The 18192-nt window shown below is 48.7% G+C and overlaps 2 protein-coding genes across 3 annotated transcripts in view; both read left to right on the forward strand.

Moving 5' to 3' along the window:
- The first annotated feature begins 6559 nt into the window (after positions 1–6559).
- On the forward strand, positions 6560–11614 carry LOC129707632 (histidine ammonia-lyase-like). Its single transcript, XM_055652768.1, has 2 exons — positions 6560–6862; positions 9667–11614. The coding sequence occupies exons 1-2, from the start codon at positions 6613–6615 to the stop codon at positions 9843–9845; spliced, it is 429 nt and encodes a 142-aa protein (XP_055508743.1). The 5' UTR covers positions 6560–6612; the 3' UTR covers positions 9846–11614.
- A 2534-nt stretch (positions 11615–14148) lies between these two features.
- hal (histidine ammonia-lyase) overlaps positions 14149–18192 on the forward strand; it is a 90640-nt gene continuing 86596 nt past the window's right edge. The window contains exons 1-5 of one of the 2 annotated variants that reach the window (XM_055652766.1): positions 14149–14504; positions 14920–14994; positions 16301–16373; positions 16506–16572; positions 17678–17715. In XM_055652766.1, coding sequence (XP_055508741.1) covers positions 14484–14504; positions 14920–14994; positions 16301–16373; positions 16506–16572; positions 17678–17715 — 274 coding nt within the window. In that variant the 5' untranslated portion in view covers positions 14149–14483. The remainder of the gene's footprint in view (positions 14505–14919; positions 14995–16300; positions 16374–16505; positions 16573–17677; positions 17716–18192) is intronic. The other variant, XM_055652767.1, reaches the window with a different exon arrangement.

Consider the following 18192-nt stretch of genomic DNA (forward strand, 5'->3'; position numbering starts at 1 on the left):
CAATTCCCTCCTACACAATGATGGAATTGTATTGTGGAGGATCTATCCACATTTTGCATTTTCCAGACGCTCTCACTGTCTTCAAAGTTGTACACCAATTTTATCAAAGTAATCAAAAGTAGAACCCAAAAGCTTATTTAAGGGGCTTCCATTTTGATATTATGTTTGGTTCTTTGTTATCAAAAGTTACGGTCCATCTCTGGAACACTGCCTCAGTTTTGGGGTGACTCATGGGAATTCCTGGTCGATGCCACTTAAAGTGGAAGAGGAGAATTGAGAATGGGTTTGTGTGGTGGTTGCAGAAGCCTAGTGTAAACAGAAGGTGATTATGTTCCAGAACAAGGGGTCACAGTTTAAGGATAAAGGGGAAATCTTTGAGGACTGAGATGAGAAAAACATTTTTCACATAGAGAGTGGTGAATCTGTGGAATTCTCTGCCACAGAAGGTAGTTGAGGCTAGTTCATTGGCTATATTTAAGAGGGAGTTAGATGTGGCCCTTGTGGCTAAAGAGATCAGGGGGTATGGAGAGAAGGCAGGTACAGGATACTGAAGTTGGATGATCAGCCATGATCGTATTCGGTGCAGGCTCGAAGGGCCGAATAGCCTACTCCTGCACCTATTTTCTATGTTAAAGAAAACAAATACAGCACGGTGGCACAGCACTAGAGTTGCTGCCCTGCAGTACCTGAAACCTGGATTTGTTCTTGACTGTGTGCGTTTAGGGCCTGTCCCACTTGCCGATTTTTTTGGTGACTGCCGGCGTCATTGACTGATGTATCAGGTTCGCCGAAAGATTTTGAGCATTTTAAAATCCAGCAGCGACAAAAAAAATGTTGCGACACTTGAGGGGACACCGCACGTCAATACGTCATCACGCCACGTCACCGCCGCATCACGCCACAACTTTAGCGGTGACCTGATACGTCAGTCAATTATGCCGGCAGTTGCCGAAAAACTCGCCAAGTGGGACAGGCCCTTTTGTCTGTATGGAGTTTGTGCGTCCTTCCTGCGACCTACGTGGGTTTTCTCCGGGAGCTCCGGTTTCCTCCCACACTCCAAAGAAGTACAGCTGTAAATTATGCACCTCTGACAGACACAGAACAACAAACACAGCATAATCCAGCCCCAATGGCAGCTGTCAACCTCATTTTGCTTATGTTAATTTTGCAATTGCTATTTGCTCCTCTATAGTTCCCACCTCACAAACTATTACCCGTTCTGCCAAGTAACTCCCAATTCATCTTATTTCGGATTAGGCCAGTGTAACAAACTAGGATTGAAAGAGATCTTGTGGTTAAGGATCGTCTGGAAAGTCGCAATCACAGCTTGTGTTGAACTGCAGCCACAGTTTCAGGCAAATACCCACGATTCAAAACCAGTGATCTCAAATAAGGTGTGAAAGTACAGTGGACTATAAAAATAGGCTGAAAGAATGGTGTACAAGGAATCACAGCTATTTTGCAATATATTCAGCAGTGGGATATCCCAATCAGAATGAGTCAATGAAAAAGACGTACAAACTATGGTTAACAAAGGAGGTCAAAGAATATATTTTTTTAAACTGGATCACACAGTAGCAAAAGTATTATTAAGAATTATTCAGAATGCAGCAGCAGGGACTAAAGATAGAGAAAAATTGAGAGGGAACTGGCAAGTAACGTCAAAATAAATACAGAAGAGGGTAGAAACAAGGATCTAAACATGCCAAGGAAGCACGTGACTTGTGTGTGGAAAATGTGTCCACATTTTGTACTTTCCAGATGATTATAGTTTGAGAAATTTTTCAGTTGCACAGCAATTTTAGAAGGGTCCCGACCCAAAACATCACCTATCCACGTTCTCCAGAGATGTTGGCTGAGTTACTCCAACACTTTGTGTTTTTTTTTTTAACCAAAGATAGTTGCTAGGCTCAGAGAAACTTTGATACAACTACATCGATAGATGCTCCTGAACACACCATCAGTGAGTGATGTAACCTGGGGTCATTGGGTGTTTCGGGTCTTTCAACATCAGACACCCTCACCCAGGCGACCCAGCCGTGGTTGATCAGACCATGACTTGTGTTCAGGTGGCATTCGCTCCTCCCCATGGACCTCCTCTCCTGATCCAGAGCCATCTCGAGGCCTTCTCCGCTGCCTCTATGGTGTTCTTGATTGCCCTTCTCCTTGCCACTCCGTTGATGCCCAGGGCACTCAAGGCTTTGTAGAGCGATTGCCCTGCAAAACCTCTGCAGCCAACCTCGATGGGCATACACCTTGCCTTCCAGCCCTGCTTGCGGCAGTCTATGGTGAGTTCTTCATATTTGGCCATCTTCCTCTCATGGGCCTCCTCCAGACGGTCCTCCCACGGCACTGTCAATTCCAACAAGACGATGTTTTTGGTCGCCTCTGAGACCAGTAGGGTATCTGGCCTCAGGGTGGTCGTGGCAATGTGCTGTGGGAACTTCAGCTGTTTCACCAGGTCTATGGAAAGCTGCCAGTCCTGCGCAGTCGCCAGGATTCCTGACTGATTCCTGGCTGCTGTGGTTCTTGGCAGCTGCACTCCGGCCTTCACGAAGGTGATCATCTGGGTGGTGGGGCGTTCTCGTCTACAGCTGCTGATTCCCATGCTGATGGCTTCTGCAATGGGTTTGAGAACCTGGTCGTGACGCCATGTGTACCGGCCCTGCCCAAAAGCCTTTGGGCAGCAACTCAGGATGTGTTCCAAAATCCCCTTGCCTGAGCATTGCGGGCAATCTGGAGATTCCGCTTTGCCCCAGATGAAGAGGTTCGATGGGCTGGGCAGGACATCATACACTGCCTGGACCAGGAACTTGATGCGCTGTGGTTCAGCCTGCCAGAGCTCAGTCCATGTGACTTTTCGGTCCATGGCCTGCTCCCACCTTGTCCAGGCTCCCTGCTGCCTCAATCCCACTGCTCTGGTACACCTCTCCTCCTCCATCACTGCCCTCACTTCCTCCTGGACCAGCCTGCGCCTCTCCTTCCCCTTGGCCTTGTCAAACTGGGGAGATGGGAAGATTCCCAGGCCTGCTCTTCCCCGAGTCACTGCTCCCACCAGGACTCTGTGGCGTATCCGGGACTCCGCTTGCAGCACGGCTTCGCCGGCTCTCCACTTCCTCCCAGTTTTCACCTCCACCCCTGCTTGAGCCACCTTGGGGTCGCTGGAGTCCCTGTACAGCATCACCTCTCTGGCCCGAGTCACCTTGAACTCCTCCTCCAGGGACTTCAGGGGCAGCTGGAGCTTGGTGTTATTTCCGTAAAGGGCGATGCTGCTAAGGCTCCTGGGCAGTCCCAGCCACCTTCTGAGAAAGCTGCTGACTTTCCTCTCCAATCTCTCTACGATGGATATTGGGACTTCGTAGACAAGCAGTGGCCAGAGTATCCTTGGCAGGATACCATGCTGGTAAATCCATGCCTTGAACTTGCTCTCAACCAACTCTCCAGCTCCTGACAGGTTGCCTGGACAGATGCTGTATCCTTCAGGCTGCTGTTAAACACCTTCCCAAGATTCTTCACTGGCCTTTCGGAGACAGTTGGGATTGGTGACCCTTCGATGCGGAAGCGGAACCTGTCCGTGACTTTGCCTTTCTTCAGCACCAGTGACCTTGATTTTCCTGGCTTAAACCTCATCCTTGCCCATCCAATCAGTTTCTCCAACCCCTGCAGGATCCACCTGCTTCCTGGCACTGACTCAGTGGTGACAGTCAGGTCGTCCATGAAGGCTCTGATTGGTGGTTGGCTCATTCCTGACTTGGTCCGAGGGCCCCGGCACTCTGGCTCAGCAGACTTGATGATCATGTTCATCGCCAAGGCAACAAGGATCACAGAGATGGTTGTGATGATCCCAACCTCCAGTCTGTGCCACTCTGATGTTACTGACCCTGCTGAGACTCTCATGCTGAACTGGTTGTAATAGTCCAGGATGAGATCTGCCACTTGGCCCCACGGGGCACATGATGCTTGGCCATGACTGTCTGGATCAGCTTGTGTGGGATGGAGCCGTAGGCGTTGGCCAGGTCAAGCCAGAGCACTGTCAGGTCTCCCTTGTTCTCCCTGGCTTCTCTGATGAGCTGGGTCACCACTCCCGTGTGCTCTAGACACCCCGGCACTCCAGATAAGCCTCCCTTTTGCACTGAGCTGTCGATGTAGCCATTGCTGGAGAGGAAGTTGGTCAGCCGCCTCGCCACTATGCTGAAGAAGATCTTGCCTTCAACACTTACAGGGAGATGATTCTGAACTGATCAATCTTCTTGGAATCTTCCTCCTTTGGGATCCAGACTCCTTCAGCGAATCGCCACTGCTGCGCCACTTTTCCTCTCCTCCAGATGACTTTCAGGATCTTCCACAGCCGTTTCAGTAACAAGGGGCAGTTCTTGTAGACCCTGTAGGGGACTCCGCTCGGGCCAGGGGCTGAGCCAGCTCTTGCTCTCTTCACAACGTCCTGGACCTCTTTCAGGAGTGGCTCTCTACTATCAAACTCCTTGATGGGTGGAGGTGGTTTTATCAGGATGTTGCACTGGCCCAGCTCCTGCTGCCTGACGGGGTCACTGTAGGTCGTCTGGATGTGCCGGTCGATCTCCTCCTTAGAGCAAGCCAAACTCCCACTGCGCTTCTGCCCGAGTAGTTGTTTGGTGAAGCCGAAGGGGTTGGCTATGAAGGATGCTCCTCGCTTCCTGGCTCTTTCCTTCCGGCGTCTTTGGTGCCACTCAGCTCTACGGAGGGTCATCAGCTTCTTCCTCAGGATGGTTGGCAGCTCAGCCAAGGGGGGGACGTTGCTCTTCCCTGGTCTCTTTATTCTGCTTCTTGAGGGACTTCAGCTCCTGCCGGATCTTGTGGATCTTTGTTGTTCGTTGGTTCATGGTGAAAGGTGTTCTGGCCGGCTTCTTCTCCACTTCTCCAAACCTTTCCACAACTAGGCTGATGATGATTGTCGTCATCGACCGCAGCCTTCCGTCCACGTCTCCCTTCGCAGTTGCTTCTAGCACCTTGTCGACGTCCTCGTCGAACTGATGCCAGACTGCCATCTTGCAGGCCTGAGGCCATTTGACTCGAACCTTCTCTGGAGAACTGTTCCGAGGGACTAGTTGCGCCACTTGGAGGCTTCGGGCTCTATGGGGTGATTCCGGGCCCGGCTCCTCCTGCGTCTCACCAGGTAAAATACCTGTGCGTTGTGACACTCCCTGTCCCTCCAAACACTTCATCCGGGTCTGGTGAATCTTCAGGCCTCAGCTGTTCTTGCAAACCTTACCACATCTGCATTTGATACGCAAACATCAGTGTGCTGGGGTCTACTATTACGAAAGGTGAGATAAAGATATTGGAGCTATCTCAACCTTTTAGCTGTTTAAATGCCTAAATATAACACATGAGAAAACCTGGTGGACTTTATGTGTAGGAATGACCTGCAGATGCTGGTTTACACCAGCAAATTACTCCAGCATTTTGTGTCTATCTGCTGGACTTTAATTGGATCCACTAATCGGCACACACAGCTCTATCTACAGCTTTGGCGGCATGTTAGTGCAACGGTAGAGTTGCTGCCATATAGCAGACCCGGGTTCGATCCTGACTACGGATGTTGTCTGTGCGAAGTTTGTACGTTCTCCCCGTGACTGCGTGGGTTTTCTCCGGGAGCTCCACACTCCAAAGACGTACATGTTTGTAGGTTAATTGGCTAGGTGTAAATGTAAAAATTGTCCCTAGTGTATAGGACAGTGCGAGTGTACGGGGTGATCGCTGGTCAGTGCAGACTCATTGGGCCGAAGGGCCTGTTTACGCGTTGCATCACTAAACTAAAACTAAACTACAGCATCTTTTTACCAATGTAATTTTGGTCTTAGTTAACCAATTTAATTATATCACACTCTAACTTAGATCCTTTTTGGGAAGTGGCCTTGTGGTATAATGTGGCTTGACCATAAGCACCAGGTGCTGGGCAAGATTTGCAAAGCTGTTTCAGATTGGTTTACCTCAGTCATTGAGAAATATACACATGGACATGGGTCATTTCGTGCACCAAGTCTTGGCCAACCCTCAATGTTTACCCCACATTCTCATCAACTACAACACACCGGGGTCAATTTAAAGTAGCCACGCCAGCACCATACCTGCACATTTATGAGATGTACGAGGGAACCTGTGTGGTCACGGAAAATGTGCACCTCTACACAGGCAACACCAGGGGGCAGGATTGTACCCAATCTGGAGCTTGAGGCATCGGCTCTATATCTGTGCCACTGTGCAGGTCTTCCTGACTTACTCAACCCAACACTCGAGAACTGCACCAAGTAACCTGTCACCAGAGTCAGCCATGCTGACGTTTTTTAGCTTGTGTCAGCGGGTCCAAATTAATTATATACCCAGAATGAAAGAAATCGGGTATAATATTTAATTTAGAATTTTAAAGAAATTGGTTTCTTTACTTATTCAATGCACTGATTGTTAGCAGGTCAAGTGAGAATGCTTGATGAGGTTTAGCAAATTATGCAAGAAATGCTGGTGATTTTTAATGTACGTTGACTATAAATTGACAACGTTCCTTGCACATTCTATTTGCAGGAGGAGTGTGTTTGCAGATGCTGCTACCTGTTGATCCTGACTGCTGACTAATTAATGATGCTTTCTTTCACTGTGCGTGTGAAGGATGAATGGCTGACAGTTCCCTGTAAAGATTTATCTTATAACATCCAGTGGTTGGGACGGGAAGCTCTGAGGCGCTACACAAAAGCAAAGGCGGATGATGGTGGCCTGGGCTGTGTGGAAGATATGACGTTCCTGGTGAAACGCTGTCAGGGGCCGAGTCTGTTAGATCCTAATGATGCCATCGGCGATGTCTTGCAAGATAAAGACTTCATCCAGATTGGTAGGTCAATGCAGAAACTGATGTTCTCCTTGCATCAACCGCAGGAGATGCAACACCTGCCCCTATACCTCCTCCTTCGGCTCCATCCAGGGACCGCAACAGTCCTGTTATGTGAGGCAGAGGTTTCTTTGCACTTCCTCCAGCCTCATCTACTGTGTCTGTTGCTCCCGGTGTGGACTATATATCAGCAAGACCAAGCGCAGACTGGTCGATAGTTGCGCTGAACACCTTCACTCAGTCCACCTTGGCCGACGCGATCTCCCGGTTGCCAAACATTTTACCTCCCCTCCCATTCCCACACTGTCCTTCCTGTCCTGGGCCACCTCCACAGTCAGAGTGATGCCACACACAAATTGGAGGAACAGCACCTTATATTTCCTTTGGGCAGCTTACAACCCAACAATATGATATTTTGATTTCTCTAACTTCAAGCAACCCTTATTTTTCCCTCTCTCTCCGTCCCTCCCCCACCCTAGTCGGTGTACTAGCTTCACTGTTTGTTTCCCTTCATTATCGCCTCTTCCACAGCCAACAATAGACCATTGTGGGCTCCATCTTTCCTGGGTTATCAATGCCAGCTCTGGGGTGGGAGATTGCAACCTTCACGTGGCCCAACCTGTTTCGATGAATGCGTGCACAAACAAATGATCAAACAGAACAAGTTGTCTTACAACTTTAGACTGCACGCCATAAGCAACAAGAAGAAGACGCCGGCTCTAATTTGTTCTGTACCTTTTCATACCTCCAGTTTCCCTCTACCTTAATTCTCAGTGCGAAGAAGGGTCTCGAACTAAACCACCGCCTATTCCTTTTCTCTGGAGATGCTGCCTGTCCCGCTGAGTTACTCCAGCATTTTGTGTTCTGTTAATCATCACGTCAGGAAAAATGATCAGCTTTTTTTCCCCTCTCAGAAAAATTCATCAAGGTCATAGAACATACATCACAGGAACAGGCCCTTTGGCCCACGATATCTGTGTTGACAGGATGCCAAATTAACCTAATCCCTTCTGCCTGAAGATCTATATCCCTCCAATCCATGCATGTTTGCGTATGAACACCAATATCTCACCTGTTTCCGCCACCACCCCTGGCAGCATGATCTAGACATCTACTAACCTGTGCACAAAAATCTTGACCCATGCATCCCCTTTAAACGTCCTCACTCTGACCTTGTGGCTGTGCTTTCTTGTACTTGGCATTGCCACTCTGAGGAAAAGATTGCCACTGTACCCGATCCAGGACTCCAATAATTTTTTTTAAATTTCTATTCCGTTTCCCCTCAGTTCCAACTCTCCAGGGAAAACAATCCAAGTTTGACCAACCTCTCTATATAGCTAATGCCCTCTGATCCAGGCAGCATCTTGGTAAAAATCTTCTGCACCCTCTCCCAAGCCTCCACATCTTTCCTGTACTGTTGTGACCAGAACAGCACACAACACTCCAAATGCAGCTTAACCAAAATTCTATTCTATAAAGCTGCATCTTGGCTTCCGGACTCTTATATTCAATGCCCCAATCGATGAAGGTATACACACCACATGACTTTATTACCATTTTATCTTCTTGCGTTGTTACTTTGACTTGGATCCCAAGATCCCTCTAAACATTAATGTTATTAAGGGTCCTGCCATTAACTGCACACTTTCACTTATATTTGACCTGCTAAAGCGCAACACTTCACAATTGCTCGGATTCAACTCAATATGCCATTTCTCCGCGCATGTCTAAGCGATCTATATCCTGCCATATCCTTTGCTAGCCTTCTTTGCTGTCCACAGTTCCACCAAGTTTTGTGTCGTCTGCATACATATTAACAAACCCATCTACATTTCTGTCCATTTATATATATCACAAAACGCCAAGGTCTCTGCAGGAACACTACTGGTCACAGACCTGCAGCTAGGATAATACTATTCCACTGTTACCCCCTGTCTGCTATGGATGAGCCAGTTCTGAATCCAAACTACCAAGTCACGGTAGATTCATGCACCGTAATCTTTTGTCTCAGCCAAAGATGAGAGACCATGTCAAGTCCTTTATTAAAGTCCATGTAGACGTCATCCACTGCCTTACTCTCATTAATCATCTTTGTTACTACCTCAAACAACTGAATCAAGTTTGGAAGACATGACCTGCCATATACAAAGTCACTCTTCCAAATGTGCGTAAATACTATATATAAGAATTCTCTCCACAGCTTCCCTGCCATTGATGGGAGGCTCGTTGGCCTAGAACTTCCTGGATTATCCCTATTTTCTTCTTAAATTAAGGAACAACATTGGCTGCACTTCAGTCCTTTGTCAAGGCTCCAGCTATCTCCTGCCATTCCTCCACGCATTTCTGTAGCTGATCTATATCCTGCTGAATACTTTGCCGGCCTTCCTCACTGTCCGCAACTCCAGCATTCTTGGTGTCATCTGAAAACATACTAACAACCCATCTACATTTATGTCCTGGTCATTGCTATACAACACGAGCAACAGAGTTCTCAGCACAGATCCCTGCCGTGTATTAAACTGCACTATCTTTTTTATTTCTGGCCTCAATAGCACATGGCCTGGGTAGTAATCCTAAACTCTGGAGGTCCTGCATTTTAAGTCTGACTGCGGCGAGCGATCTTCGGTCTGTGTTCGGTGGGTCCTCCATCATTGGTCGGTGGGCCTACTTGCCGTGAAGCTTGCCAGCAAGCCGGGCCTACTTGCTGCTTGCTGCTTGCTTAGACCGATGAGAGTCATTATCGTACATTCAAATACATTAACTGTGCTATCCTGAGCCTAACAAGCCTTTTGGTTTCTCCATTTCAGTTATCCAAGGGCAAGAAGCTGAACTGGATCCTTTGAACACAAACTTTGCCTCTCTGTATCCTTTCTTTTGGATTTACTTAATCCAGATAGTTAACAATTGTGTTCATGTTGCTCTCGTTCTCACCCCTTTCTCCAAAGTCAACTTCCAGGTTGAAATGTCTAAAATTCTGCCTCGGTAAATCTTAAGGAGTTCATCATTCCATTGCTAATTCCTTGCATAAGTCACAAGATCACAAAATGATTCGGAGAACTTGTATTTGGTCCATTCTAGATCCTGTCCATAGAGCCTCGCCGATTCTCCCTCTTTAATATCTTATTGTTTCTTAAAATAATCCAGAATGTCAACTACACCATGTTATCTCCAAATCTATTCTACCCTTGGTCAAGTGTTATCTAATGCATGGGGGTTCCAGGATTTAGACCCAGTGAACTGCAATATGTAAATGTGGATTCACACAAAGGGTGGTGGCTGTGTGGAACGAGCTGCCGGAGGAGGTCGTTGAGGCAGGGACTACCATGACATTCGAGAAATATTTAGACAAGGCAGATATGGGCCACATGCAGGCAGGTGGGACTAGTGTAGATAATACATGTTGGCCGGTGTGGGCAAGTTGAGCTGAAGGGCCCGTTTCCACGCTGTCAGACTTTTATGGAATCAAAATCAGACTCTTAAAGGTGTACAAAAATGCTGGAGAAACTCAGCGGGTGCAGCAGCATCTTTGGTGCGAAGGAGATAGGTAACGTTTCGGGCCAGAACCCTTCTTAAGTCTTAACAGAGGAGATTTACTAGAATGTTGCCTGGGTTTCAGCAACTAAGTTACAGAGAAAGGTTGAACAAGTTAGGGCTTTATTCTTTGGAGCGCAGAAGGTTAAGGGGGGACTTGATAGAGGTTTTTAAAATGATGAGAGGGATAGACAGAGTTGACGTGGAAAAGCTTTTCCCACTGAGAGTAGGGAAGATTCAAACAAGGGGACATGACTTGAGAATTAAGGGACTGAAGTTTAGGGGTAACATGAGGGGGAACTTCTTTACTCAGAGAGTGGTAGCTGTGTGGAATGAGCTTCCAGTGAAGGTGGTGGAGGCAGGTTCGTTTTTATCATTTAATAATAAATTGGATAGTTATATGGATGGGAAGGGAATGGAGGGTTATGGTCTGAGCGCAGGTATATGGGACTAGGGGAGATGATGTGTTCGGCACGGACTAGAAGGGTTGAGATGGCCTGTTTCCGTGCTGTAATTGTTATATGGTTATATGGCTAAAGGTGTGTCAGTTTTGTTGTTTAGCTGGAGGGAATTACAGCTCCTCAAATGGACTGGATAGAGAGCCGGTCAAAGCAGAGGTGGTAAAAGGTTCTAGAGAGCTGTCAATGACATTGGTCTGAGGTGGTTGTAATGTTAGTGGGGCAGGTATTAAATAATGATGAGACAGAGTACTGGAAGGAGATCGAGAACCTTGTGATCTGTTATCAAGACAACAACCTTTCTCTCAATGTCAGCAAGACAAAGGAGAAGGTGATTGGCTTCAGGAATCGAAGCGGTACACATAATCCTGTATGCATTGACGGTGCCAAAGTAGACATTTTCAGTGACTTATAAAACTACTTTTTTTAAACGTTATCTCTGTTATATAGAGCTCTGTTATACTTCAACAGCCTTCTCAGCTTCACTGCCACTTTCAAGAAACAAAAGTGTTTTATTGTCGTGTGTCCCAGATAGAACAATGAAATCCTTACTTGCTGCAGCACAACACAATATGTAAACATAGTACTCTGTAAACAATATGATAAACGAGAGAGAAAATCAATGTTCTCTGCATATATACACACATACTCACACACACACACACACACACACACACACACACACACACACACACACACACACACACACACACACACACACACACACACACAAACACACACACACACACACACAAATACACACACACACACACACACACACACACACACACACACACACACACACACACACACATCACATTGAATGGTGGTGCAGGCTCGAAGGGCCGAATGGCCTACTCCTGCACCTAATTTCTATGTTTCTATGTTTCTACACACATACTCAAAAAACAAACAATAATAGTGCAATAATAATAATAATAATAATAGTCTGTTGCAGTTCAGAGCTTATTTGAGGTTGTGGCGTTTAGTCGCTTGATGGCTGTAGGGAAGAAGCTGTTCCTGAACCTGGACGTTACAGTTTTGAGGCTCCTGTACCTTCTTCCCGATGGCAGTGGTGACATGAGAGTGTGGCCAGGATGGTGTGGGTCTGATGATGCTGGCTGCCTTTTTGAGGCAGCAACTTCGATAGATCCCTTTGATGGTGGAGAGCCGGTGATGGACTGGGCAGTGGTCACACCATTTTGCAGTCTTTTCCGCTCTTGGACGTTCAAGTTGCCGAACCAGGCCACGATGCAACCGGTCAGCATGCTCTCTACTGTACACCTGCAGAAGTTCAAGAGAATCCTCTTCGACATGCTGAATCTCCGTAATCTTCTCAGGGAGTAGAGGCTGTTTTCTTTATAATTGCATCGATGTGCTGGGACCAGGACAGATCTTTGGAAATATGTATGCCCAGGAATTTGAAGTTTTTGACACCCCAGGATTGTGGGTCCTCATCCTTCCTCTTCCAAAGTCCACAATCAGTCCGTTGGTTTTACTGCTATTGAGAGCCAGGTTATTGTGCTGGCACCATTTGGTCAATCGGTCGATCTCACTTCTATACTCTGACTCATCGCACCTGTAGTTCTTCCTACAACAGTGGTGTTATCGGCAAACTTGGTGATGGAGTTGGCACTATGTCCAGCGACACAGTCATGGGTACAGAGTGAGTGGAGCAGGGGGCTGAGCTCGCAGTTCATTTATCATTCAAGCTGAATGATAAATGAAAGCTCACACTTCAGTACCATGTCCCTGCTACAACATAGCTTGAAGTCACCTGGGAAAATTCTTGACTCATTTCCCATGGCAGCTGATTGATACTCTTCCTAAATGTGATATCACTAACAGGATCGGTCCGAGTCAGCATGGATTTACGGAGGGAAAATCATGCGTAACTAATCTTCTAGAATTTTCTGAGGATGTAACCAGGATAAAGGACACGGGAGAGCCAGTGGATGTCGTGGGTGCCTGGACAGAAAGCATTTGATGTCCCACATCGGAGATTAGTGGGCAAAATTAGAGCACATGGTATTGGGGCTAGGATACTGACGGATAGGAAATTGGTCGACAGACAGGAAAGAAAGAGAAGGGATTAACGGGTCCCTTTCAGAATGGCAGGTGGTGACTAGTGGGGTATCGCAAGGCTCGGTGCTGGGATTGCAGCTATTTACAATATACACCAATGATTTAAATGACGAGATTAAAAGTATCATCTCAAATTTGCAGATGTCACAAAGCTGGGTGGCAGTGTGAACTGTGAGAAGGATGCTATGAGGATGCAGGGTGACTTGGACAGGTTGGGTGAGCGGGCAGATGCGTGGCAGATGCAGTTTAATGTGGATAAAGCATACAGGCGCAGCAGGCAGTGAAGAAAGCGAATGGTATGTTAGCATTCATAGCAAAAGGATTTGAGTATAGGAGCAGGGAGGTTCTACTGCAGTTGTACAGGGTCTTGGTGAGACCACACCTGGAGTATTCGTACAGTTTTGGTCTCCAAATCTGAGGAAAAACATTATTGCCATAGAGGGAGTGCAGAGAATGTTCACCAGACTGATTCCTGGGATGTCAGGACTTTCATATGAAGAAATACTGGATAGACTCGGCTTGTACTCGCTGGAATTTAGGAGATTGAGGGGGGATCTTAAAGAAACTTACAAAATTCTTAAGGGGTTGTACAGGCTAGACGCAGGAAGATTGTTCCCGATGTTGCGGAAGTCCAGGACAAGGGGTCACAGCTTAAGGATAGAGGGGAAATCCTTTAGGACCGAAATGAGAAAAACATTTTTCACACAGAGAGTGGTGAATCTCTGGAACTCTCTGCCACAGAAGGTAGTTGAGGCCAGTCCATTGGCTATATTTAAGAGGGAGTTAGATGTGGCCCTTGTGGCTAAAGGGATCAGGGGGTATGGAGAGAAGGCAGGCACGGATACTGAGTTGGATGATCAGCCATGATCATATTGAATGGCGGTGCAGGCTTGAAGGGCCGAATGGCCTACTCCTGCACCTATTTTCTATGTTGCTATGTTTCTATGACCACACCTGGAGTATTGTGTGCAGCTTTGGTCTCCAAATTTTAAGAAGGACATTCTTGCTATTGAGGTAGGTTCACCAGATTAATTCCTGGGATGGCGGGACTGTCATATGCTGAGCGAATGGAGCGGCTGGCTTGTATACTCTGGAATTTAGAAGGATGAGAGTCCAGAAGGGAGTCCAGAACCAGGGGACACAATTTAAGAATAAGGGGCAAGCCATTTAGAACAGAGATAAGGAAAAACTTTTTCACACAGAGGGTTGTGAATCTGTGGAATTCTCTGCCGCAGAAGGCAGCGGAGGCCAATTCTCTGGATGCTTTCAAGAGAGAGTTGGATAGAGCTCTTAAAGATAGCGGAGTCAGGGGATATGGTGAAATGGTAGGAAAATTGTGGATGATCAGCCATGATCATATTGAATGGCGGTGCTGGCTCGAAGGGCCGAATGGCCTACTTCTGCCCTTATTGTCTATTGTCTATCATGTACTTTGGCATAAAAGCATTTGTTGATTTCTGTCCAGTTTCACAAATTGATTGACTTTTTCCCACCTCTCAACCGATGAACTGTCATTTTAATCTTACAACTCCTTAATAAGTAAATGCAGAATGCATTCAAATACTCAGCAGGTAAGTGTGCAGAATGGGCTTGTGCATTGACATAAAACTGCTCCAAAGTAGATGGCAGATGCACGATGGCGCAGCGGTAGAGTTGCTGCCTTCCAGCACCAGAGATCTGTGTTCCATCCTACCGACCTGTGCTGTCTGTATGTAGTTTGTACGTTCTCCCAGTGACCTGTGAGGGTTTTCCCTGGGAGCTCCGGTTTCCTCCCACTCACCAAAGACGTACAGGTTTGTAGTCTAATTGGCTTCGGTAAAAATTGTAAATTGACCCTGGTGTGTAGGATAGTACTAATGTATGGGAATCGCTGGTCGGCGCAGACTCGGTTGGCATTCTGCATTGTGTCTCTAAACTAAACTAAATTAAATCTGCGGTGGTCTACAGGTTTTTTTTGAGTGATTTTGCTTATTCCTCCCTATTCAGTCCATTTACTTGGATGGAAGTAGTTTAACGACACAACAACTTGTCCAGCTTGGCAAGGGGACCTACAAAATCAAGGTGAGATATTGACTGTCACTTCAAGTGACACTTAAATGTGTTACACAAAATAGACACAACGTGCTGGAGTAACTCAATGGGTCAGGCAGCATCTCTGGAGAAAAGAAAATAGGTGACGTTTTGAGTCTGAACCCTACTATAGCCTGGTTGGTGGGGGGGGAGGGGAGCTGGGGGTGGGGGACGAGGGGAGCTGGGGGGGTGAGGGGGAGGGGAGCTGGGGATGGTGGGGGGAGGGGAGCGGGGTTGGTGGGGGGGAGGGGGTTGGGGGTGGGGGGGAGGGGAGCTGGGTGGGGGGGGGGGAGGGGGAGCTGGGGGGGGGGGGTGTTTGGGGGGGGGGGGGGAGCTAGGGGTTGGGGGGGGGGGGAGGGGGCTGGGGGTGGGGGGAGGGGGAGCTGGGGGGGGGGGGGGGGGAGGGGGAGCTAGGGTTGGGGGGGGGGGGGAGCTGGGATGGGGGGGGGGGGGGGCTGGGGGGGGGGGGGGGAGGGGAGCTGGGGATGGGGGGGGAGGGGGCGCTGGGGGTGGGGGGGAGGGGGAGCTGGGGGTGGGGGGGGAGGGGGAGCTGGGGGTGGGGGGGGGGGGAGCTGGGGGGGTGGGGGGGAGGGGAGCTGGGGGGGGGGGGGGGGGGGGATGGGGGGGGGGGGGGAGCTGGTTGGGGGTGGGGGTGGGGGGGGAGGGGGAGCTGGGGATGGGGGGGGAGGGGAGCTGGGGGTGGGGGGGGGGGGGGGGGGGAGCTGGGGGAGGGGGGGGAGGGGAGCTGGGGGGGGGGGGGGAGGGGAGCTGGGGGTGGGGGGGAGGGGGAGCTGGGGGGGGGGGGAGGGGGGAGCTGGGGAGTGGGGGGGGGGGGGGGGGGAGCTGGGGATGGGGGGGAGGGGGGAGCTGGGGGGGGGGGGGGGAGGGGGAGCTGGGGATGGGGGGGAGGGGGAGCTGGGGATGGGGGGGAGGGGGAGGGGAGCTGGGGTGGTGGGGGGGAGGGGAGGGGAGCTGGGGATGGGGGGGGGAGGGGAGCTGGGGATGGGGGGGAGGTGGAACAAGGCGGCGAGGAAAGGCCAGAACAAATCAGGGCTGGCGACAGATGACCTCAGGAAGGGTAGAGCCCACAATGGCCCATTGTTGGCTGGGGAAGAGGTGATAACAAGACGGATACAAGGATGCGAACAATGGAACTAGCAGGACGACTAGGGTGGGGGAGGGACCGGAGAGAGAGGGAATGCAAGGGTTACTTGAAGTTAGAGAAATCAATGTTCATACCGCTGGGTTGTCAGCTGCCCGGGCTGGCGGAATAATGCACCGTGGGTTTTTCTTTCAGCTTGCCACTGATGTTGAAAGAAGGGTCAACAAATCACGGGACCTGGTGGAAAGAATCGTCATGGAAGGGCAAGGTCATATCTTATTTGATCTCAAAGTCTGTTTGAAATTAATTTAAATAATATCAAGTAAATTATGTAACTTTGAAATGCATGTGTCTATCCCATAAATAACACCTTGCAATTGCAAATATTTTTGCCTTCTAGTTGTTTACGGAATAAACACGGGCTTTGGGAGGTTTGCCCGGACAGTTATTGCCCCAGATAAACTCGTGTGAGTATAATCTAACGTGACACTGTGCTGTGAGACTATCTGTCACACTCGTGTGTGTGTGTGTGTGTGTGTGTGTGTGTGTGTGTGTGTGTGTGTGTGTGTGTGTGTGTGTGTGTGTGTGTGTGTGTGTGTGTGTGTGTGTGTGTGTGTGTGTGTGTGTTCTACTGTGACACTGTACTGTGAGACTATAGGGCCCGTCCCACTTGGGCGTCATTTGCACGTCACGCAGATGGCGTGCGAGGATTTTGTACATCCCAAAATCCTGGGGCGCCGCGCGTGACCGCACATCACTGCCTATGTCACCACGCCCCATGGGCTTGTAATGGATGCCGTGCGCGCATCCCGTGCGTCGTGCGTTGTGACGCGTAAATGATGTTGTGTAAATGACGTGCAAATGACGCCCAAGAGGGACAGGCCCTTATCAGTCACACTCGTGTATGTGTGTGTGTGTGTATTGTAACATGGCAGTGCACTGTGAGACTAACTGTCACACGTGTGTGTGTGTGTATTCTAATGTGACATTGTACTATGAGACTGTCACCCTTTTTTTTAACCAAACATAATTGTCATCAATTATTTACAAAAATGATATGTACAATAGGAAACAATACAAACAAACCCACCACCATAATACAACGTAAAACAGATATTCTTAAATACTGAATATTAAATAACTATTTCACACTCCTTGTTAAGGATACATTCCACCCCCCGCGGTGCCCAGCGGTCCCGGAAATCCCCCGTGATCACCGCAAAGTCCCTCTCTAGTACCACCCGGGCACAGACGTAACCCCGGAAAAGGGGCTGGGCAGCTCGCTTGGGTAGAGCCCTCCACCGCCTGGCGCCATGACTCGCGGATGGCCAGCTTGGCCAGGCCCAGGAGCAACCCGACCAGGACATCTTCACCCCCTACCCTCTCCCCTACGCACAGGGTGTCCAAAGATGAGGATGGTGGGTGTGAAGTGCAGCCAGAAGGCAAGGAGCAACCCCTTTAGTAATTGGAACATGAGCAAACTGTGTCACACTTGTCTGAGTATATTGTACTGTGACACTACACTGTGGCTATCTGTCGCACTCTTCCTGACTTGCTGCTTTCTTTATACAGGGAGCTCCAGGAGAATATTATACACTCCACTGCTGTAGGTATGTGAAAGAATGCCTTTTGCTATTTTATGTTCATAGGTCATAGGAGCAGAATTAGGCCATTTCTCCCTTTTACCCCCTTTCCCCATTTCCCCCTTTCTCTTCGAATCCTCCGCCCTTCTCCCCTCCGAATTACAAACTTGCTTCCAAGATGGCGCCCGACCCGTGCGACTGTTTGCGCGCTAGCCACAGTAGCAGGTCTACAATCACGTATTACAATCGCTCCACACTCTTAAATCGCTACTCCTATAGACACTGTAAATGGATCGATAGTAATTATCAAATCTACTCTGCCATTCAATCATGGCTGATCTATCTTTCCCTCTCAACCCCACTCCTGCCTTCTCCCCATAAACCCTGACACCGATAGATGGGACATGTTGGGCAAGTTGGGCTGAAGGGCCTGTTTCCATGTTGAATGTCTCTATGACTATTAAGGGCCTGTCCCACTGTATGAGGAAATTCAAGAGCTCTCCT

This window comes from Leucoraja erinacea, chromosome 22 (genome assembly GCF_028641065.1).
Source record: "Leucoraja erinacea ecotype New England chromosome 22, Leri_hhj_1, whole genome shotgun sequence".
NCBI lineage: Eukaryota > Metazoa > Chordata > Chondrichthyes > Rajiformes > Rajidae > Leucoraja > Leucoraja erinaceus.